At 43.3% G+C, this 23090-nt stretch overlaps 1 protein-coding gene across 4 annotated transcripts in view; it reads left to right on the forward strand.

The window, feature by feature from the left end:
- The window catches only part of FBXO42 (F-box protein 42), a 104694-nt gene extending 83799 nt beyond the window's left edge, over nt 1-20895 (forward strand). For all 4 annotated transcript variants that reach the window (XM_026011991.2, XM_072751100.1, XM_026011992.2 and 1 more), the window contains 6 exons: nt 11169-11322; nt 12233-12343; nt 13722-13818; nt 14295-14351; nt 15138-15254; nt 16076-20895. In XM_026011991.2, coding sequence (XP_025867776.1) covers nt 11169-11322; nt 12233-12343; nt 13722-13818; nt 14295-14351; nt 15138-15254; nt 16076-17191 — 1652 coding nt within the window. In that variant the 3' untranslated portion in view covers nt 17192-20895. The remainder of the gene's footprint in view (nt 1-11168; nt 11323-12232; nt 12344-13721; nt 13819-14294; nt 14352-15137; nt 15255-16075) is intronic.
- Nucleotides 20896-23090: the final 2195 nt, after the last annotated feature.

The following is a 23090-nucleotide window of genomic DNA, read 5'->3' on the forward strand; positions in this document are numbered from 1 at the left end:
TCAAGTGGCCTTTCACGTGGGTTTATTTAGAAGTGAAAACAGTGCCAATAGGGAATTTCTTTTTGTTAACACATATGGTATATGCAGGCATACAGGATCTAAACATTTCTCACGCACAGTACAAAAGTTCCTTTTGTTTTAGATGGTCTATAAGTGACCCCAGGAGTGATGTTTTTTAAAATATGGGTATAATTATAATAATGAAAACGCATGCCCCAAAGCCTAAAATCCAGACAGGCTTTGTCTAATATCAGTGAGTTGTTTTGATATCAGTCAGTAACTTTCTGGCCATTTTGCAACTAAAGAATGAAATAGGAAAAGGTAGGGGGAGGCATAAGGGAAACACCCAAAAAAGTGTTTGGCCTTACCCCTGCTGAGTGACTGGATGATGCCTCCAGGGTAAATTGTGATTAACTGGAGCCACTGCTTATCCCAACTTGGGAGGGATCTTTAACCATTTGGTTTCCAGGGTTGAGTTTAGTTCAGTATTTTCATAAGAAATAGTTCTTGCTCTTTAGGATAGTATAATCTTACTGAGAGACTCTAAATGGATAATTTCAACACTGTGTGCTAAATTCTGGGATTGAGATAAATACAGGATGTCCCTTCCCTATGTACCCTTTCTGATGGCGGAACAGAAGGCTAGCTGAGGCAAAGCACAAGCCCAGGACAGCACACTGACAAGTCCTTGAAACAGGCAGAGGGACATGCCTCTAGGGACTCAAATACCTTGAGGTTCAGATTTTGCTAAGGGCAAGAGGTAATCTTAGCCCGACCCCCAGGATCCTGTGAGTCTACTTTACCATATAAAAATTCCTTTAGAAATTTCCTTTATCTCGGAATCCCTGGGTGGCGCAGCGGTTTAGCACCTGCCTTTGGCCCAGGGCATGCATGATCCTGGAGTCCCAGATCAATTCCCACATCAGGCTCCCTGCATGGAGCCTGCTTCTCCCTCTGCCTGTGTCTCTGCCTCTCTCTCTCTCTCTGTGTATCTCTCATGAATGATTAAATAAAATCTTTAAATTTTTTTTAATTAAAAAAAAGAAATCTCCTTTATCTCTATACCCCCCAAGATACTTGTTGGCAATCATCCCCCAAGCACAAGACCCACTGATAAACATCTGAAGGGTCTCATGACTCAGGTTTTATTAGCCGGTAATAAGTGACCTTTCCCCAACAATAGCTAGCCCCCTCAAGGTCCTAGAAACCTTGCTTCCAAAATTCTTTAGAGAGTATGCTATCCCTAAACCTCTCCCAATCAGCCACCCCTCACAGGCCCTGGGGTAGCAGCTCTTCCTGCCTCTGGGGCCTGTCCCTATACTTTAATAAAACCACCATTTTGCACCAAAGACGTCTCAAGAATTCTTTCTTGGTCATTGGCTCCAGACCTCACCCCACCAAGCCTTACCTATATTCCAAAACTTCATCACCTTCCACTCCAAGAGGCTCTTTAACCCAGCTTGGGAGGGATGTGTTGGCAGAGGTCCCAAAGAAGGCCATGCCTGTGCAGAAGAATTTGTGTTTTGCATCCAGTACTGTGTTCTTTATAAACTTAAATCTCTAAGACTGAATTTAAACAGCATACTTGACTAGAACCAAGTTCTAGAAAGCAGTCTAGGGGTTCTGTAATGACTTTGCCAAAGAGTAACTTTATATTTGCTTTCTGCTTTATATAAGATAAACACTATATTTTTGTATCTTCTGAGAGCATCTCTATAAATGCAAAGACTGATTGTAATTATCATTGGGCATGTTGATGACAAATTAGAAATATTTCCATTATCACAAGAGAGATTGAGATCTGTTCCAGGTAGAACCCTTGTGGACCTTGGCTGTGTACTTTGGAAACCATTCTAACAGTTGTCTTTCAGTATTTACAGCCAAGACAGACTTTATATTTAGGAATTGTAAAATGTTCTCAATTTTCCTTTTGCTTCTCCATTCCTCAAATGATAAAACTGTGAAACATGCTTTTCTTGTTTCTGTGACAAAAGCATTACCTATAAAATCAACAGTTTAGAGATATAAGCAGTTAAATTATAACTCTACCAGTTTTTCTTTGAAGGATTTCTTGCCTCTAAGTTATAAGTGCCAGCCTGTCCCCTCCTGCCCTCTAGGTTTTCTGATTCAGATGCTAATGCGGTGTTCTGGGAAATGCCTTTCCAAGTTATTCTTTTCCTGAACTCTGAACTCTTGCTGTCAAGGTCAGTCACTTCACACACTACCATAATGACAGCTCTATCAAGCCAAAGGCTTGGTCAGCTTCCCAAGACCCAATTTGGATTCTCTCAGCAAAAATTATGTCTCCTACTCCCTTTGCACACAACTCAAGGCTCCTGGCTGCCACAGAGAAGTAGTACCCACACGAGAAAACTGGGAGGTAGGATTGTTGGTCTGTCTGGTCTCACTTTGCCCTGAAGGCCTTCTGTGTGGGAAGGACTTAGGGTGCTGCCAATGGAGCTGGGAGGGAGTGCCTTTCTTTGGATCTACCCTGTGAAAATGAGTGCATGTGAAGTCTGAAAGCATCCAAAGGAAAGCCTTTTGATTGCCAGTTAAGAACCAATTTAGACCAAGCCCTCTTTAAAAAGCAGATTACATACCAGAACATTCTGGAATTCCAGGAGCAAAGTAAAGATTTTGTCCAGTACTTTTCTTCTGGATTTATTGGTGAGTCCCATGCTTATGAGTCCCATGGTTAAAAATTTCATGCTCATAGTTGTTTCTTTACCTCCAGTAAGCCCCTAATTCCTAGTCTTCAGTCTTTGTTTTCAGAATTGCATAGAACTATTAGCAGGTACCTATGTTGCTCTGAGTAAGTCTTAAAGTGATTTCTCTGAAGGCCAATAGGGAGAACGCTTTCTTTTCCCCCTATTCTTTATTTTGCAAACTCTTGAGTTCAGTGACCTATAGATGAGGTGACTGGAGAAGTGTTTGTATACTGAACAGGTAAGTGTTCTTTTCAACACCCTTGTGAGCAAAGTGTTTGTCAGGGAAAACCCATTTTGGACCCTTGTCCTCTATTAACCAAAATGAAGGGTTCCATATAGTCATATACTGAGTATTCATAGAAAAAAACTCTTTATGGAGCACCTGGTGGCATAGTCAGTTGAGTGTCCAACTCTTGGTTTTCTCATGGGTGATGGGATCAAGGCCCAAGTGGGCTCTGCACTCAGCGGGGAGTTTATTTGATATTCTCTCCCTCTGCCCTCCCCACCCCTGCTTGTGCACACATGCAGTCTTTCTCTCAAGGAAGTAAATCTTAAAAAAGGAAGGGAGGGAAGGGAGGGAGGGAAGGAAGGAAGAAAGGAAGGAAGGAGGGAGGGAGGGAGGGAGGGAGGGGAAACTATGTATCTGTGTTAATGTCATTTTGGAGCATTATCTAACAGGTTTTACTCAAGGATGGTTTAACTCTACAACATGGTTCTCGAAGACTGGTCCCCAAACATGAACATCACCTGGAAGCTGGTTAGAAATTTAACTTCTGGGTCCCCACCCCATATCTACTAAATAGGAAAGGCAGATGTGAGGCCCAGTGATGTGCATTGTAACAAGTCCTCCATCTCCTTTAAAATAAGCTGGAATCTGGGCAGCCTGGGTGGCTCAGCAGTTTAGCGGTGGCTCAGTGGTTTAGCACCACCTTCGGCTCGGGGCCTGATCCTGGAGACCCTCATTGGGCTCCCTGCATGGAGCCTGCTTCTCCCTCTGCCTGTGTCTCTGCCTCTCTCTCTGTGTCTCGTAAATAAAATAAATAAAACCCTTAAAAAATAATAATAGGGGATCCCTGGGTGGCTCAGCGGTTTAGCGCCTGCTTTTGGCCCAGGGCGGGATCCTGGAGTCCCGGGTTCGAGTCCCATGTCAGGCTCCCAGCATGGAGCCTGCTTCTCTCTCCGCCTGTGTCTGTGCCTCTCTCTCATTCTGTGTCTATCATGAATAAATAAATAAATAATCTAAAAAAAAAAATAAGCTGGAATTTGAGAACTAACATTCTAGGGGGACGATGGCTGTTATTTATAACATCTTAATAATAAACCTATAATATTAATAAAGACTGATCATGGAAGAGATGTAGAAATAATCTGTTCAGTCATGCATAAAATTATAGGCATCCCTAATTAAAACCAGTGCTTGTTTTATCTTGCATCAAACATTTGAGCTGCTCTTCTAGCCCTTGGTTCTGTGTGAATAGAAACTACAGTTGTGGGAAAGTGGCAAAGAATTTGAAATTGCTTCACTGTTTTACCATCTTCTTTGCAAAAGTAAACAAAAAACTTGCCTTGTAATTCTGGCACTTTCACATGTGAAAGTCCCTGATTTCATAGGAACCTTGAGAAGCATCTGAACTAATAAAGCAATTTTAAGGAATGTTAGTTTTGTGTAGCAATGCCTGTTGTGATTATCCAGTTTCCCACAGCTGCCTTTTTGGGTTTTGTGCCTTGTTCAGAGATTTGCTCCATTGATTATATCTGCTGTGTGATTATGTTTGGGGAATAAAGCCTGTGAGGCTAACTGTTGGCTATGGGGTAATAGGCCCAAGGAATGTGGTTTGATATGGACACATTCAGTCCTTTGGTGTTGATGAGAACCTGCATGGGAGCGACCCCCTTTCTTCCTCTACTTTTGTGATACAATGATATTTCACTCTGTCTAGAGGCTCAGTAGCCACATTATTTTGAAGGTAAGCCGAGAGATGTCCAAATGAATATAAATCCTTCATCTATCAATTTTCTTGAGGGAAGGGGATTTATTTCCTCATATGTCACCCTGGTGATGGGCCTCATAACTGGGGGCGGGGTCTCCTGTTGTTAAAGTACTTTATAATGTACCAGATTTCCAATAAATCATTCTCTAATGTGGTAGGCAGGTGTGCGTTAATAAAAATTTATTAAACAAATTAATACTATTCTAGCTACTGTATGAGATGAATTGCATGCATGAATGTACAGTCCTTCAAAATTTTGGACCTCACATTTTGTCTAGAGTTAGTTCATATTAAAAGTTATTTCATTTATCTAATGGTGTGGTCACGTTTTGGGGTTTGTTTTTGTTTTTTGTTTTTTTAGAAAATTTTAAGTACCCTTGAAATAACTTGCTTTTCTTATGACTATAAAACAATAGATAAAGGTATGTAATTTAAATACAAGTTTTCTTGTTTTCGAAATTCTAGTACACACTTATTGTTTTGCTTTCCAGAACTCCGCTTGGCTAAAAGGACCATTTTTTCTTCAAGCTATGGAAATTAACAAAATTCATCAACCTTGCAGTCTCTGACCTCATGATAAATTTGTGAAACTTGCATTAAGATCATTGGGAGGGGAGTTAAAGACTCTCTGCTTTAAACAAATTCAAAATATGAAGGCACCTGGATGGCTCAGTCGGTTTAGCCTCTGCCTTCAGCTCAGGTCATGATCTCAGGGTCCTGGAATTGAGCCCCAAGGTGGGCTCCCTGCTCAGTAGGGAGTCTCTTTCTCCCTCTCATTCTACTCCTCTCCCTCCCCTTAGCCCTTCTGCATCCTACTCATGCTCTCTCTCTCAAATAAAATTCAAAAAAGAATGAAATATGTAGATTTTTAGAATAGAACAAATTAGAGACTTTTTACCGAGGCTTTACACTATTGATTCTTTTTTTTTTTTTTTTTAAAGATTTTATTTATTTATTCACGATAGACATAGAGAGAGAGAGGCAGAGATACAGGCAGAGGGAGAAGCAGGCTCCATGCACCAGGAGCCCGACGTGGGATTCGATCCCGGGTCTCCAGGATCGTGCCCTGGGCCAAAGGCAGGCGCCAAACCGCTGAGCCACCCAGGGATCCCTACACTATTGATTCTCAAAGTAACAAGAATTTAAAAGTATCAAATTTGCAACATATATGCAAACATTATGTGCATAATTGGATCATAGAAAATTTGATGCACCAAAATCTTTGACCTCTTCTTCCTAAACTAACTTATAGGGCTTATATGTTGAATTTTGTCCCCCCCCCCCCTGCTTCATTTGTTTTTGCATGGTGATTCTTTCCCACTTTGCTTACAAACTTTGGTGGAGAAATACAGTTAATTTTAGCTTAATGAACCTACTTAGTTGTCAAAGTATTTAAGATGCTGAAATTAAAGTATGTATTAGTAACATGAAACAGACCTTGGAAATGCCGGATGAAGGTTCTCCCACTCCTTGAAGTGGGAAGTAAAGGGAAGGATTTTGGCTTTCTAAAAGATCAGGATATTTGAGAAATCACTTTGGAAAGTCTTTACCTAAAATAATCCTTAAGGATTAATTTGTCATTGTCACTGGCCCTAGTTTACCTTTTCTTGTAGAGTCCGGAGAACAAGTAAAGGATCCCATATGAGACAGAGATGTGACCCAGAGCCTTGTGGAGAAAAGGAGGTCCTAAGAAAAAACTTCTGTTCAGTTTACTTACCTCTTTTGTGTACTCTTTCTCCATGGCTTACCTAATTAATTAAGATTTAGGAAAGTGTTTTTTCAGCTTTGAAACACTCTGACCTTTTATAATATCTGATTTGCTTGTGGCAACCACTCAGAAAGAATGTATCTGTATGCATGAGGAGCGGTTTAATATAATGGCTAAGGGGCAGCCCCGGTGGCGCAGTGGTTTAGCACCGCCTGCAGCCCAGGGCATAATCTTGGAGACCCAGGATCGAGTCCCACGTCGGGCTCCTTGCATGGAGCCTGCTTCTCCCTCTGCCTGTGTCTTTGCCTCTCTCTCTCTAGCTGTGTCTCTATGAATAAATAAATAAAATCTTTAAAGATAATAATAATAATATAATGGCTAAGAGAATGAGTTTTAAATCTAGACTAAAATTAGAATCCTAATTCCACCACTTACTAGTTCTGTGACCTTGAGTAAGTTATTTAAATGAGCCATGCCTCAGTATTCTCTGTAAAATGGGAATAAAACTAGGGAATAAAAATAAAAATAGTGTTTTTAGGGAAGGATTAAGTCAGCTTTTGCATGCAAAGTACTTAGGTATGCCTAGCATATGATAAATATTATCAATATTAGTCACTATCAGTAGTAGTAGCAGTAGTTAATAGTAATTATTGCAATTTCTCTCTTTTTTAAAAAAAAAAAATTTCTCTTAAAAATCAAGTTACCCAGGGCTCCTGGGTGGCCCAGTTGAGTACCTGACTCTTAGTTTCAGCTCGGGTCATGATCTCAAGGTCATAAGATAGGGGCTCTGCACTGAGCAGGAGTCTGCTTAAGATATTTCCCCACCTACCTATCCCTCCCCCTCTGCTTGTCCCCCCACCTACACTACCTACACATATACCACCACCACCACCCTGTACACGCACACATGTGCTCTCTCTCTCAAATAAATAAATAAATAAAATCTTCAAAAAAATCTAATCACCCGTCCTTTCCTACCACCTTCCCCATACCCCCTAAACATAGGCTCACAGTCAGTTGCCGCTTTCAGTTTTCACCTAATAAGGAATGGATATTGATTGTTCTAAAACAAATAAAGAGCCACATAATTTTTAATTGCCACATAGTATTTTTTACATGAATATTCTTTAGTATACTTTAAGACTTCAAATGAGCATCTTTTTATTTCTTTTTTCATTTTGCCCAGCTATCATTTCTAAGGATTAATCCTTAGAAGTGGAATTACTCCTCCCCTTGCTTGTGCTTTCTCTCTCTCTCAAATAAATAAATAAAATCTTTTAAAAAAAAATGAAATTACTGATTGAAAGTATGTGCAGGGCAGCCCAGGTGGCTCAGTGGTTTGGCACTGCCTTCAGCTCAGCGTGTGATCCTGAAGACCCTGAAGACCCGGAATCAAGTCCCATGTCGGGCTCCCTGCATGGAGCCTGCCTCTCCCTCTGCCTGTGTCTCTGCCTCTCTCTCTCTCTCTGTGTGTCTCTCATGAATAAATCTTAAAAAAAAAAAAAAAAAAAAAAAGGAAAGAAAAGAAATAAAAAGAAAGTATATACATTTAGCTTTTTTTTTTTTTTTTGAGATTTATTTATTTGAGAGAGTAAGCTTGAGAGTGTGGGGGAAGGGTCAGAGGGAGAGAGAGAAAGGATCTTAAGCAGGCTTCACTCTCAGTACAGTGTCGAGGCACATAGGACTGAACTCACCACCCTGAAAGCACGACCTGAACTGAAATCAAGAGCTGGCCATTTAACCCACTGAGCCACCTAGACGCTCTGCACTTAAAATTTTTAAATATAAATTTGATACAAATGGCCAATTAAAAATTGTTTCCATGATTTTTTAAAAATTTAATTAATTTTTTAAAGTAAGCTCTAGACTGGGGATCCCTGGGTAGCTCAGCGGTTTAGCACCTGACTTTGGCCCAGGGTGTGATCCTGGAGTTACAGGATCGAGTCCCACAATCAGACTCCCTGCATGGGAGCCTGCTTCTCCCTCTGCCTGTGTCTCTCTGCCCTGCCCCCCGCCCCCTCCCCGTCTCTCATCAATAAGTAAATAAAATATTTAAATAAATAAACAAACAAGCCAGCTAGCTCTAGGCCCAACATGGGGTTTTGAATACAACGACCCTGAGGTCAGGAGTTGCATGCTCCTCCGACTGAGCCAGCCAGGTGCCCCTGTTTCCATGTTTTGCTGTTTCGGGGACTCTTAGCCGCTACTTCATTTTATTTTTTTAAGTTTTTATTTAAATTCCAATTAGTTAACATACAGTGTAATACTAGTTTCAGGAGTCTGTTTCTTGGTTGTCTCTATCTCCCCTGCCCCTGTTCATTTATTTCTTAAATTCCACATATGAGTGAAATATGGTATTTGTCTTTCTCTGACTGCTCTCGGTCAGCATAATGCTCTCTAGCTCCATCCACGTCATTGTAAATGGTGCTGCTTCATTTTACACCCTTGATTTTATTTTATTTTATTTTTTCACCCTTGATTTTAAAAACCAGAATTTCCATTATTTCAAATCCCAATCCAAATTTTAGCCTGGAAGGTTTTTAAGTAACAACTGCTGAATCTGTAACATGTTTTATTTGTTTTTTTCCAACTTTTTCATAGTATTTAGGAGTTCCAAGGTAGTAGCAAGAACTTGAAGCATTGTTTGGTATTTTGCAAATTAAATCATTTTGGGGTAATACTAGCATTTTAACTAGACCATTATATTAGGTTTTCTAACTGGTTGGTCTAGGAAGCTTTCTTCTGGAAAGGCAAAAGTTTTAACTAGAAATCATAAGACTGAGGACAGCAGCCCCCTTAGTCATGATTCCAGTAGGGTATGAGGGTCGTGAGAGCAAAGCTCATGAAGTACTTCAGTCAGTATTCTCTCAGTCAGTGCTGCTGAGTGACTGGAGAATCATTCCTAGAGAAGACTCATTTCTGTGATCAGATCCTGTTTGGATTGATGTCTGTTCTGTTAGGAAAGTGTTCAAAATATGTTGCTGATGCTACAGAGTACTCTTAGATGCTTACTCCATATTCTGATGATTGTTACCTTCTCAGTAGATCATGGTAAGTTACTCTTCATTTGGATCCCAAGGAAGACAGCCTCTTGCTCTACTTTTCCAGCCTTGAGACTTTGTCATCAATACCATTAAAGCAGTTTAAGCAGGGCTTTTCAAACCATATTCCCCAAATCCTTTGCTGAAGGGGAAGGCCCAGCTCCTCACCTGAATGGGAGCACCTCAGCTGCTATCAGCTTAATATACTGTTGAGATTCCTTCTGCTTAACTTTTTTTTTTTTTAATGGATCCTTCAGTGTTAACAAAACTTTTCTCCTTGAATATTACAGTATTTACTGACACCTAGGTATTGAGGAAAATCTCTTTGGTCTTAAGCAAACTAAAGGTAGCATGTAGAGTAAGAGATTAGGAGAAATAGTGATTGTTATTTAAAAGACAGAAAAGGCTCTGAAAAATCATGCTTCTATGTGACGTTTCTTATTCCTAGGGTTTTCTAGCATAAACCAAATTTCTGTTGTTTCAAAAATTGGTCACTATAGCTCAGAAGTCCAGCCTCGAGGGCCTTGGTAGCCACTGGTATAAAGCCTGCAGCTCCATTGGAATGCCTTCACATTGAGCCTGAAATTCTGCCCCCTTTTGTGCTCGTGAGGCCCACAGCTAGAGGCCTAGAGGTCACCATGCTAACATGTGACTCAGCACAAATAACTCCACACTGCCTCTATTTTAACCAAGTTTGCTGACAGCAGCTGTTTTTACATTGCATCCAGGTACTAGCCTGTATATGTACTCCCTAGATTCCTTATATTCTCTCCTGTATGGGGTCTAGTCAGCTTATTAAAGGGATGGTCAGAGACACCTGGGTGGCTCAGCGGTTTAGCACCTGCCTCCAGCCCAGGGTGTGATCCTGGGGTCCTGGGATCGAGTCCCACATCAGACTCCTTGCAGGGAGCCTGCCCTGCCTCTGCCTATATCTCTGACACTCTCTCTGTGTGTCTCTCATGAATAAATGAATAAAGTCTTTTTTATAAAGAGAGAGAAAAGAAAGATGGTCAAGAGAGTCAACATTTATTGAGCATCTATTTGCTGTGTGCCAGGCAGTGTGCTATGTGCTTCAGGTGTATTATTTAATAATCAGAACAGCCTTATGAAATAGGTACTCTCATCTCTAATGTCAGGGAAGCAAAATAAGTAACTTTCCTCCAACTCCGGTCTCTCTGTTCTGATTATAAGATGTATAAATGGAAAGTCATTGATACTATAAGAGTGATATATGGCAACAGATGGCAGCTACACTTGTGGTGAACTTAGCATAGTATATAAACTTGTTGAATTCCCATGTTGTACACCTGAAACTAATATAACATTGTGTGTCAACTGTCCTAAAAAAAAAGATGTATAGGGACACCTGGGTGGCTCAGTGGTTAAACGCCTGCCTTCGGCTCATGGCGTGATCCGGAGTCCTGGGATCCAGTCCTGCATCAGGCTCCCTGCATGGAGCCTGCTTCTCTCTCTGCCTATGTCTCTGCCTCTCTCTGTGTATCTCATGAATAAATAAATAAAACTAAAAAAAAAAAAAAAAAGTATAAATTGGTGATGGTTTTCTGTCAGACCTGCAGACCAGTTTTGTTCTCTCCCTTTCCCTTATGTTTCATAGTGTTGGTTCCCCTTTTGTGGCTCTTTCAGAGGAAGGTGATCCATAGACAACCTACCTGTGGCTTATAAGACCCTGATTCCTAACCATGATGTTGACCTTTCCTAGGGTCCTATCCTTCCCCTAAAGCTGGAGCAACTCTGGTCGTGTACAAGGACCTGCTGGTGCTGTTTGGTGGCTGGACACGACCAAGCCCATATCCCCTACACCAACCAGAGAGATTCTTTGATGAAATACACACTTACTCACCCTCTAAAAACTGGTAAGCCACAAAGATAAGATCCTTTCAGTCCGGATTAAAAGATTTCAAATGAATGGACACCTTATCTTTTTTGTGTCCAGGAATCTCTTTGAGAATTTGGTAAAAGCTCTGGACTCTTTTCCAGGAAAAAAATTTACATACACCGAGGTTTGCTGACAGTTTCAGAGAATTTACAGGACCCGCCTTAAAACCTAAAGCTAAGGGGCGCCTGGCTGGCTCAGTCAGTGGAGCATGTGACTCTTGATCTCTAGGTTATGAGTTCAAGCCCCATGTTAAGTATAGAACTTAAATTTAAAAAGTTTTTTTAAAGGGTTAAAAAAATAATTTTAAAAAAGAAACTGAACTAAAGCTAAAGAATCTCTATTCCAAAGAGAAAAAGTGGAAGAGATTTATTCCTCTTCCTAGAAAACTGAATATGCCAGTTGGAAAACAGGAGGCTCTTCAGTTTTGGCTGCTAATTCCCCAGGTGTGCTGTGGATCCATTGTTCCCTGCTATGCCTCCAGGACTGATTCCTGACTCTTTTTTCTTTTTCCTTGTAATGGACTACTTAGTACAGGGCTCTTGGCAGCTGTAGCTGATCCAGACTGTAGAAAAGTGGAAGGTGGTGCTCCTTTAGCACACTAGGCTGAAGCGGCCAAGGAGCCATGATGGCTTCCCTGGTCATCTCTCCACCCCACCTCTAAGCCATACGCACAGAGAACGTGAAGGTGAGCATAGCTTTAGCAGGTTTGTAGGAAAGGTATGAATACCTTCTGCCATCTTCCATTTGTTATCTTAACAGTATCTCTACTAAAGGTGATAGGGTTGTCATTTTAAAGTGGGTACCTACCTACTGTTTCCACCTTAAACACAAAAGACCAGACACAGGTGATGCTGACTTCCTGGCTTCCTCCTTTCTTTTTCTATTAGGTGGAACTGCATTGTGACAACCCATGGGCCACCTCCCATGGCTGGCCATTCCTCCTGTGTGATAGATGATAAAATGATTGTCTTTGGTGGCTCCTTAGGATCCCGGCAAATGTAAGTATATTTGGTTTGCTGTCTATCAACCTGAAGGTAAATACTCCTGGGAATAACAGGTCAGAAGCGTGAACTAGTCAGGTCAGTATTCCTCAACATGGTTCTCATCAATCCAACCAATCATTGCTTCCCAGCAATCACAGAGCAATAGGTTGAAAAACTTCCTCCATAAAATCAGAGCTGTGTAGAATCTTTTTTTTTTTTTTTTTTTGGTGTGTTGTTCATTCGGCAGGATCAAATTCTGATGCAGCCTCCACCTTGTCTGTTTCTAGCTGTGCCTACAAAAGGCTACCTTTTAAGAAGCACAGAGTGCTTTTACTTGCTCTGTTTATGACCCAGCCCATGTCCTTTTGGGCTTTAGAGAAGACAGGTAGATTGACAGGATTGGTTGAAAATGGTTCATTCTCCAAATGAGAGGGGATAGGGGAGTGGGTAGGAGCAAGAAAACTGCTTCTCTGATGCACTTCTGATGCACTTCTGTGAGGTTGTTCTCCCTACCCACTGTCCTCACTATCTCTGGCCACAACTGGCCAGCCCAGGCCAGAGTCAAGAGCCAGAGCCACCCATCTGAATCACTCTTCATCTGAGTTAGTGGTAGCTGTATTAATGGTCATGAGAGGAAAGGTGATGAGCCGTCAGCAGTAAAAGCATTCCAGACCCAACTCTGTTCTCTGTTAGACAAGATAGTCCCATCTTCCTATTTCAGAACAGTTGTAGAGATTCTATGAGCTGCCCCCTCACCCCAACCAGACCAGATGAGAAAGTTTAAGGCTTTATGGTATTAGCATCCTTATTCCTGCATCCCTCTTTATGAGTTAATGACCTTAGCGAGGTGACAATAAAATAGAGACTGCTTTCCAGTAGTGTGTGCTTGCCATACTGGTCCCTTGGGGTTTGGAGATGCTAGTCTGTCCTTGATAAAACTGCAGATCTCAGTAGCTATGGTGAAATTACTTTTTGTAGCCAGAATCGATAAATCTTTATCTCCTGGGCAATGATAGAGCTACCTTTTGCATCAGTTTTTTTCTTCCTTGTGGTTTTTGCTTTTGAAAGACTATATCTTGACCAGTAGCTATTTCCTGCTATCACCAGTTTATTCTTTCCAGGGAAAGAAGGGGAAGAAAAATATAGTTTAAGATTCTATGATCATGGCACTTTGCTAGGCATCTTTATAAATGTAACTTCAGGGGCACCTGGCTGGCTTAGTCTGTAGAGCATGCAACTCTTGGATCCTCAGGGTCATGAGTTCAATCCTCACGTCCAGCATTGAGCCTACTTAATAATTTAAAAAATAAAATATGAATATAACTTCATTTATATCAGCTCTGTGGTTCCTGGGAACTCCCAACTCCTTCAACGTTATGCCCTTATCTTATAGGAGCAACGATGTCTGGGTCCTTGACCTTGAGCAGTGGGCGTGGTCCAAGCCGAACATCTCTGGCCCCAGTCCTCATCCTCGAGGTGGCCAATCTCAGGTGCTCAGGAATTAAAATAACTATTCAGCAAACACTGTAGCATCTTCCAGTTAGGATGGGAAAGGGAGGAGGGAGTCAGGTAAGCTGCCAACATGCATAAGCCAAAGAGACTTTGTTGTTCTTTTTTACTGGTATTTATTTTTCAACCTCTAATGGGTTGTATTTATTTGTAGTGGCTTTGTATTACACCTCTCCCCAAAGCATTTACTTTGCTGTTTCATTTCTCAAGAGAACCCTGCATTTTATGTACACTCATGTTAATGTTTGATCAACAAGGAATATATACATTCAGGTGAATCATCAGTAATTTGTTCACAAGGATGGGAATTGACTTGGTTTGGGAGAATGGAGAGCTTATGGTGACTAGAATACTTTCATTTGGGATCTGGGTAGGCTATTTTCATATACCACTGATGCATAGGAGGTCAGATGCCTCTGTCTTTGTAGATTTATTTTAAATGTCTTCCTATTCCCAGATTGTCATAGATGATGCAACTATCTTAATCCTTGGAGGATGTGGCGGTCCCAATGCTGTGAGTATTGCTGGTGCCGCATTCCAAGGCAGATGCTGCTAGGGGTTCACACTTGCTCCCTGTCTCACCTTGTAAGCATAACATTCTTTTTATTGAAAGAATCTTTTTCACTTCAGGTATATAACCATGGTATTATCTGGCCAAGCTCTGCTTTTTTTTTCTCTTTTCTTTCTTTCTTTCTTTCTTTTCTTTCTTTCTTTCTTTCTTTCTTTCTTTCTTTCTTTCTTTCTTTCTTTCTTTCTTTCCTTTCTTTCCTTTTCTTTTCTTTTCTTTTCTTTTTTTTTTTTTTTTTGTAGGGTGAGACGTGCTAGACATTACTCCTAGACATTCATATCTTGAATACTCATATTTATGTCTGTGTCCTTCCTACTCCCATTTCCTCTTTAGGCAATAAGGTTTGTGGCTATCATTTTTTCAAGGAGGGGTGGGACAGAAAAACAAACTGATAACTGCCAGAGTTTATATGGAATTTAAGAATGCAGATTCAGAGAGTTACAGATATATATTATCTACCCTCTCCCCCCAACACACACACACACACACACACACACACACAATTCAAAACCACTTAAAAGTGATTTATGGATTACAAGCACAATTCTGCGTTCCAGGCCAGTGGTAGTGTATGAATGAATGAAGGAATGAGTGACCACAAATGTTGCCCTTCTTTCTGAAGAGCCCACATACTCTCTAGACCAGAGAGCACAGCTTTGAAATTCCTACTGTGTATGTGTGTGTTGTATAATGTACAACACCTAAGTCCTATTGTTGGTGCTTCTCTTCTAGCTCTTCAAGGATGCTTGGTTGTTGCACATGCACTCAGGCCCCTGGGCCTGGCAGCCACTCAAGGTAGAAAATGAAGACCATGGGGCCCCAGAACTATGGTGCCACCCAGCTTGCCGGGTAAGCAGGGCACTGACAGGCCAGCCAGAGAAGGGTCCTAACTGTGAAACCAAAGGGGCTTGTCAGATTTCCAAGCAAATTAGTATGGAAATAATGAACACCTTGATGTCATAAAAGAAACGGCCATTAACCATTGCTCTTTGGGCACTGCTTCTATATGAACCTCTAGATGGGAAACCTGTGTGAGCCCCACTGATCCTTTTTTTTTTTTTTTAAAGTTTATTTTAAAGATTTATTTATTTATTTGAGAGAGAACACATGCATGTATGAGCATGAATTGTGGGGGGGAAGGGGTAAAAGGAGAAGCAGACTCCCTGCTGAGCAGGGAACCCGATGCAGTGCTTGATCCCAGGACCCCAGGATCATGACCTGAATTGAAGGCAGATGCTTAGATGACTAAGCCACCCAGGCGCCCCAAGTTTATTTATTTATGTAATCTTTATGATGAATGTGGGGCTTGAATTCCTGACCCCGAGATCAAGTCACACGCTCCACTGACTGAGCCAGCCGGGCGCCCCCTGTAAGTGCCAGCTTTAAGCATCTCTTTGTGACCTTTCTTCAGGGTCCCCAAACAAGAACTAATTCCTCCCTCCACCCCACTCCTATCCTGCAGACATGCTTCTGATGATAGTACTTGTCATGCTTCAGCCATAGATTGTTCCCATGCCTGTGTCCCCTGCTAGCCTAGAATAATGTAGCCACATTATCTTCATCTCTGTATCTCTGGTACCTACAAAATGCCTGGCCTGCCCAGGTACTCATAATAAAATGTTTGATACTTAAATGAATGATCAGAACTGAACAGGTGTTTTATCTTTCAGGTGGGGCAGTGTGTGGTGGTCTTCAGCCAGGCACCTAGTGGGAGAGCCCCACTCAGCCCCAGTTTGAACTCCCGCCCCTCACCTATCAGCGCCACCCCTCCAGCCCTGGTTCCTGAAACCCGAGAGTACCGCTCTCAGTCTCCAGTAAGGAGTATGGATGAAGCTCCTTGTGTTAATGGCCGCTGGGGAACACTGAGGCCCAGAGCCCAAAGGCAGACCCCCTCAAGTTCCCGGGAAGGGAGCCTTTCCCCAGCCAGAGGAGATGGCTCTCCCATCCTCAATGGTGGCAATTTGTCTCCAGGAACAGCAGCTATAGGTGGCTCTTCCTTGGACAGCCCTGTGCAAGCCGTATCTCCTAGCACTCCATCTACCACTGAAGGATATGACCTCAAAATGGGACTTTCTTTGGCCTCCCGGCGAGGGTCACTACCAGATCAGAAAGATTTGAGGTTAGGATCAATAGATCTGAATTGGGATCTGAAACCCGCTTCGAGTAGCAATCATATGGATGGTGTGGACAACAGGACAGTTGGGGGAAGCATGAGACACCCTCCTGAACAGACGAATGGTGTGCACACCCCACCACACGTGGCCAGTGCCCTTGCAGGAGCTGTCTCCCCAGGTGCCCTGCGTCGGAGCCTAGAAGCCATCAAAGCAATGTCATCCAAAGGCCCCTCAGCCTCCGCAGCACTAAGCCCTCCTCTGGGGTCTTCCCCAGGCTCTCCTGGGAGCCAGAACCTGAGCAGTGGAGAAACAGTGCCCGTTCCCCGTCCCGGGCCTGCCCAAGGAGATGGACATTCCTTACCTCCCATTGCCCGCCGCCTGGGCCACCACCCTCCACAGTCCCTAAATGTTGGCAAACCTTTGTACCAGAGTATGAACTGCAAGCCCATGCAGATGTATGTGCTAGACATTAAAGACACCAAGGAGAAGGGGCGGGTCAAATGGAAAGTATTTAATAGCAGTTCTGTGGTCGGACCTCCTGAAACCAGCCTGCATACAGTGGTCCAAGGCAGGGGTGAACTCATCATATTCGGAGGACTCATGGACAAGAAACAGAATGTGAAGTACTATCCAAAAACAAACGCCTTGTACTTTGTGCGAGCAAAGAGATAATGTGTTCTAAACCCCCTTCCCTTTCTGTGGCTTTTAATTTTCCAGCGTGCAAGCATTTGGACTGAGAATTGGGAAAACAAAGGACAGAATTACTACCATAAACCAAAACCCCAATTCCCAACCTCACTCACTCCAGGCTGGGATCAAATCTCCATTAAGAAAAAAAATTATATATAAATATATAAATATATATTATATAGCCAACTCTGTTTACAAAGAGGGAGAGGTCTCCGTCCTGGTTCAGATAAATTTGTTGCTGTGTTTTAGCAGAGGCTGTGCTGCCTTTTTCTACTTTGCTGGTAACTAGACCAAGAATTTAGGGAACAAACTAATGTCAGAACTTACCTGAAGCAACTGAAGAGCCCCCATAAATCTTTATGTGGCCTTCTTGGAGTGAGAGTAAGAAAGCGTGTGTAAGGTGCCCACGTGGAGGCTTTCGATCCATGAGCTCCAGGAGTTGGTGGGGTGAAAGGAACCTGTAGAGAACTGTTCCTCCCTTCCTTTTAAAACCAGAGAGGACCTGTGCAAACTTTTTTTTGTGATCATGCCCTCTGCCAGGCCCCGCTCTACCCTTGTGACTGAGGAAATTTGCCCAACCAGGAACTCTGTTCCACGTGTGTGTGCTGGGATCACCATGAGACAGTGTTTATGCAGAGATGCCTGTCTACCTGGTGTCCACTGGTCTTTAGCATGCTCCCTCTGTGTCTCAGAAAACATATTGGTGTCTGATTTTGGAATTTTCTGACAATCGTATTTGATTGCAAGTTGCCAAAAACCGCATTTGTTCCCTTAAAACTTGATCCGCAGAAGCTGCTTTTTCCCTTTTTTTTTTTTTTTTTTAAAGCCCTATCAGCTTTCTCACTTTCTTTTACAAAGCTAAGGTGCCCAAGGAAATCTCCTAGAGATATTTCTGGGACCCTTTCTCTGGTATCACTTAGGGGCCTAGTAGAGAATTCCAAGATGCCAGTATCATGAGAAATCCATTAAGCGGCAGAAAATACTGGTTTTTCCTTGTGGGCTTCTTTTTACTTCCAAAGCACATTGGGCATACCCATCCATATTTATACAATGAGGAAATTGGTCCTGGAAGGGAAACCCAGTAATAGCTCCTTCTAGAAGTGATTTCTGCCCCTGTTGTGACATGTGTTTTTCTGTCAGGCTATTGACTAGTGATTGGGTTGAGTGTCCTGTGCTTACCCTCTTTGATGCAAGACTGACCTTGGGAGCAGTCCCTCCTTTGTGACAGTCTCGTTCACATGTGCCCCAAATAAGGGTTGGGTTTTTATGTTATGCCATTTCTGAGATACAGTGCAACAAACTAGAGCATTTCTTTGCTAGATATAAGAAGTTACAAATTATCAGTCTCTAAACCATGGCCTGGACGTAAGAGATTAGTTAAGTCAAATGGCACCATTTAAATGTGGATTTTTGGTGATTTCTCATTAGTGGCAAGTAGATTTTTACTTTGCCCTTAGGATTTGAATTTCAAAACATTGCATTTCCCATCTTTCACGCCCCGCTTTTTTCTTGTTAGCATTTCCCAAGCGCAAGACTGCTACAGCTGGCCCTGAGTCCTGGCTTTAGGCCAGCACTTAGCAGTCTGTCTGATAAAGTGTGTTTTCTCCTATTACATCATGTTGAATTCTTTCCCCTAGCCATTAGCTTTTACAATGTGGTCTTGGTGGGAAAGCCCCCCTGGTGCCAAGCCCAGGGAAGGGCCAGCTCATAGGGAGAGGTCTGTGTTCCAGAAACTGTTCCATGTGCTCCCTTAGATGACAAAACTACCATGTGCCTATTTACTGTGGTGTCCACCTACTCCTGGCTCAGCACTCGGCTTGCTAGACACCTTGCTCTGGGGCTGTTGCTGGTCCTCCTCTGGCAAAGACTGTTAGATCATGTGGGGTCCTTATTCACAAGAGAAAGCTAGCCTGTAAGATTAGGTATTACATTTTTGCTGTTGCTGAACATTGTTTATGACATTGCGTTTGTGCATGGACAGCATCCCCAAACTCCGTTCCTATTTAAATATAAAGTATTTGGAAGCCTGAAAGTTCAGAATCTCAACTTTGTGACCATTCCCTTTGTCTTGTGGCCTCCCTAAGCCAGCTGTTAGCTTGTGGATTCCCTCTATTTTCCCCAAACAGGCAGGCAGAGGTGATGATGGCCTCCAGTATTACCCAGACCACTCAGAACCAGACTGTTTACAGCTCCTTAAGAAAAATCTGCCTCATCTGCACCTGGTGGTGTTGGTCATGATGGTCCTGGGCACTGTGGGCAGATACCTTAGGAGAGCGACTCCACGCAGTCAAGGTGGTTATGTTCTCAGGCCCTAATGAAGCCACACATGTAGGGGAACTTTAGGTGTCCCGCCTGCGGAGAGCATTTCCACAGCACCATGGATGCTTCAAGTCAGGTCAGATTAACCACAACTCTGGTTTTGACATGATGCCAATTTTGTCTTAATTCACTGAGAAAAATGAGACAATTTCTTTATCCTTCAGGAGCACCTAAATTAGAAAATATCTGTCAGTATTTAAGTATTTAAAATACATTTTGTTTCTACTTGAAGCTTTAACCCCTTCCATTCCTGCAAGTGTGCCTTTGAGAGCCCCATGTCCTATGACGTCACCGGCCGCCTCATTGACCTCATGTGACAGTCTTGGTGTCTTCCTTCTCTCTTGGACAGAGCTTCCATTTTCTCACTTTACAGGCTGGGCAGCAGAGAGGGTTCTGTATTTTCATTCATATTTCTACTCTTGTAAACATGGGTGGTGGGCTGCACAAACATCCTTTCACCCCCCCACACACACACACACACACAATTATGTATTTTAACAGCAAGAATTAGGTGTTGATACAAGCTTAAATTTAGTTGTAATACTGGGCATCCTCTCCTCCCACCCTCTGCGGATTGATCTGATTTTAATGTTTGAGTTTTACATCAAGAGCTAAAACCACGAACTATCCCAGGAACTGTGTTGGAACTCTCTTAAATAAAGAAAAGACGAAGAGGACAACAAAAGAAAACCAACTTGACAAGTCTTGACTTTGGAGAACAGAAAGCCACCAGCTGATGGAGAACAGAGGGATACTTCATTTAACTTTATCATTCTGGGTTTCCTTCTGCTTTGCTTCTTTGCTTCCCCTTAAAAGTGATGTTCCTGTGGGTTTGTCTGTCTGTCCTTGTCCTTGTGGTGATCCTGGCATGGTGATGTGCTCTGCTTTGCGTTGTCTGTGCTTTCTTACCAGCGCATAAGTCAGTGGGGAGGACCTGAACACACCCTGGGGCAAGGAAGCCGAACTTGGAGGCCTGCGTCCCATGCAGCCTCCCCACCAACTGCAGAAGGCATGTTCTGCATGGTCACCAGTAAGTGGCTCCCTCTCACTGTGTTTATTGTCATAGGAGAGCAACCCTTATCTTGGCTCCACCCTTGCTCTCTTTCCTCGCTCTGCTCCCTTCCCACCAACCAGGGTTCATGTCAGCGCACACCCATCGTGCCCTGGCAAAGCTGGTGCTGTGAGTGATGTTTCCCATAACTCAGGGGTCCCAGGTGGCTTACCCTGAGATGGTCATTTTAGGCACATAACAGTGTAGGAATGAAAAGTGGACTTCATTGATATTTAAATCTGTCAATTTCATTTTTTGTTAAGGTTTTCCCTGATGACTTTTTAGCAATTTAACAAATAAAACGAAATGGACAGAATTGTCTTAACTGTTTCATTAGTAGAAAAGAAGAAAGAAACAACCATAATGGGGAGCAGTTGAGGTTGGAGATTGAAGCTGGAAGCAAAGTAGTTGGAAAACTTGCCCTCCTCCTTTAGGGGGGTTGTGTTTTGGGGTAGAGGTAGGGAGTTGCCCTTCCCTGGGGATAGTGTCATTTAATTAAAAACTCCCCGTCATGCTTGAAGGATTTGGTATTTCAGAGCCTCAGGTACTGCCCTTTGGTGGAGACCCCAGAGACGTGATGAGCTTGGAGCAGGAGCCCAGGGGCCAGGACAACCACCACATCATCGCTGGCCTCCTAAGCAAAGAGGAGGACACAAGGCCCCAGGATCTTGAATTAGCACAGCAAATGGCGGTTAGAAACATAGGCCTGAAGCCTTAGAAACTTGTATTCTAATCCTGCCTTCCCCTACTAACTGCTTAACCTTGAATACAAGTTTCGTAGTCTGTAGATACAGTTGTTTCTATCTTAAAAGGATCATGAGGGTTAATTAAAGTTGTATATGAAAGCACTAGCACGGTGCCTGGCACAGGGTAAGTGCTCAGTAGGGGGTGGCTATTATTTATAATGAACCCTGGAAGAAAATACAGGATCATGAAGGAGAGGGCTGGGCTCATTGTGTAAATTGTTACAAGCATGTCCCTGCAAAGGATTATGCGTGTCTATGGTTGTCTGGGTCATCTTTTAGATGTCACCGTGAGAACCTCTGAGGCTTTTGCCTCTCGAGAGAAGTAAGTAGCAGCTGCTGCCATAAATCAGGTCAGAATTGTTTCATTGTTTAATCTCCCTTTTGGACTTTAATTCCTTGGTTTGCTAGTTGAATTCTGCCTCTGGCACATCAGGTATTCTTCTGCCTAGATTCAAGGGCACACGTAGTGGGTTCCTGATCTGGAAATGTTAGCTGGGGACTGATGACATGAGTCTTCCCCGCTGCGAGGGTGCCTGGAAGGAGACGGGCTTCACAAGGGTAGGGGGCTGCTCCAGTGCCGAAGCCACTTGCTGAGTGTGTGCCAGTTTCTTCTAACCATGGGCCAAGTACCATTATGTTCCTTTCATTCAGTGCATACTATGTAGTGACTTGTCCCCTGCTCAGGTGTGTGACCCTGCAGCTCTCATTCTGTTTCCTGTACTTTGAGACACAGCGAATTAGAGTGTGGCCCGAGGAAGGGCCCTTGGTGCTGGCCTCTATTGAATTGGCAAGAGGTAGAATGACTGACTGTTTTGTATTCTTTCACAGTTGCCCTTGTAGAAGGGTTGTACTTACTCATTGTGGGTCTGTTGGGCTGAACAAGGTCCAGTGGGTAGGAGCAATAGGGGAAATATTTCTGTATTGCTGGGAAGAACTAGAACCAGTTTGGCACTGTTGGGGGAATTCAGGCATTGCCTGGGCAGTGTAGGGATGTTGTAGAGGAGGCAGTGTTTGGTGGGTGGAATGCTAGGGGTGCTCGGTGGTCCTGGGGAAGGAGGCAAACATCAGTGCCTGAGGAAGGCCCCACATGCCCAGCCTTCGGGATAGCTCAGCCTGTGGGCCTCTCAGACAGCATCCTAACACAGTCTGTCCCTACCACAGGCCATGCTCCTAATCACTGATGAGCAGGCTTCTGCTCCGGAGATGACCTGAACATGAAGACAGCAACATGATCAGCCTCAGGTCAGAAGGGGTGCGGAAGCAGAGAAGAGGGAATGTGCCGGTTTGGGGAGAACACAGCTCAGAGAAGATCCATGACTCCCCCAGGCCTGGCAGGTGGTGGCATCCACTGCACAAGACTCCCTGGCCACTCCCCTGGGTATTATGGACCAGAGGCCTGTGCCCATTTAGTTTTAAATCACAGGACCTAGCCAGGGGAAGGGCAGCTCCACACTGCCCTTCTCCTTCCCAGGCCTTTGCTGTTCTTCCCCAGCTGGCTCTGTGGGTAGGCAGTGCAGGAATCACGGATTCAGATCAGGAGACCAAGGCCTTGCACATGTCACTACCCTCAGCCAGTCCCACAGCCCAAGGCTTTGCCTCCCGTCACCCTCATCTGGGGACCCTCGAAAGGCCAGCCTTTGAGCACCCTCATGTCCCGCAAGACAGGAGGCATCACCTCAGAGTCTTGCAGACTGGTCTGCTTGTAGTGCTGCCACAGGGGACCAGTGTTCATTGCTTCTCTGCCTTCCCACCTTCCCCTACAATA

Source organism: Vulpes vulpes, chromosome 2 (genome assembly GCF_048418805.1).
Source record: "Vulpes vulpes isolate BD-2025 chromosome 2, VulVul3, whole genome shotgun sequence".
Lineage (NCBI taxonomy): Eukaryota > Metazoa > Chordata > Mammalia > Carnivora > Canidae > Vulpes > Vulpes vulpes.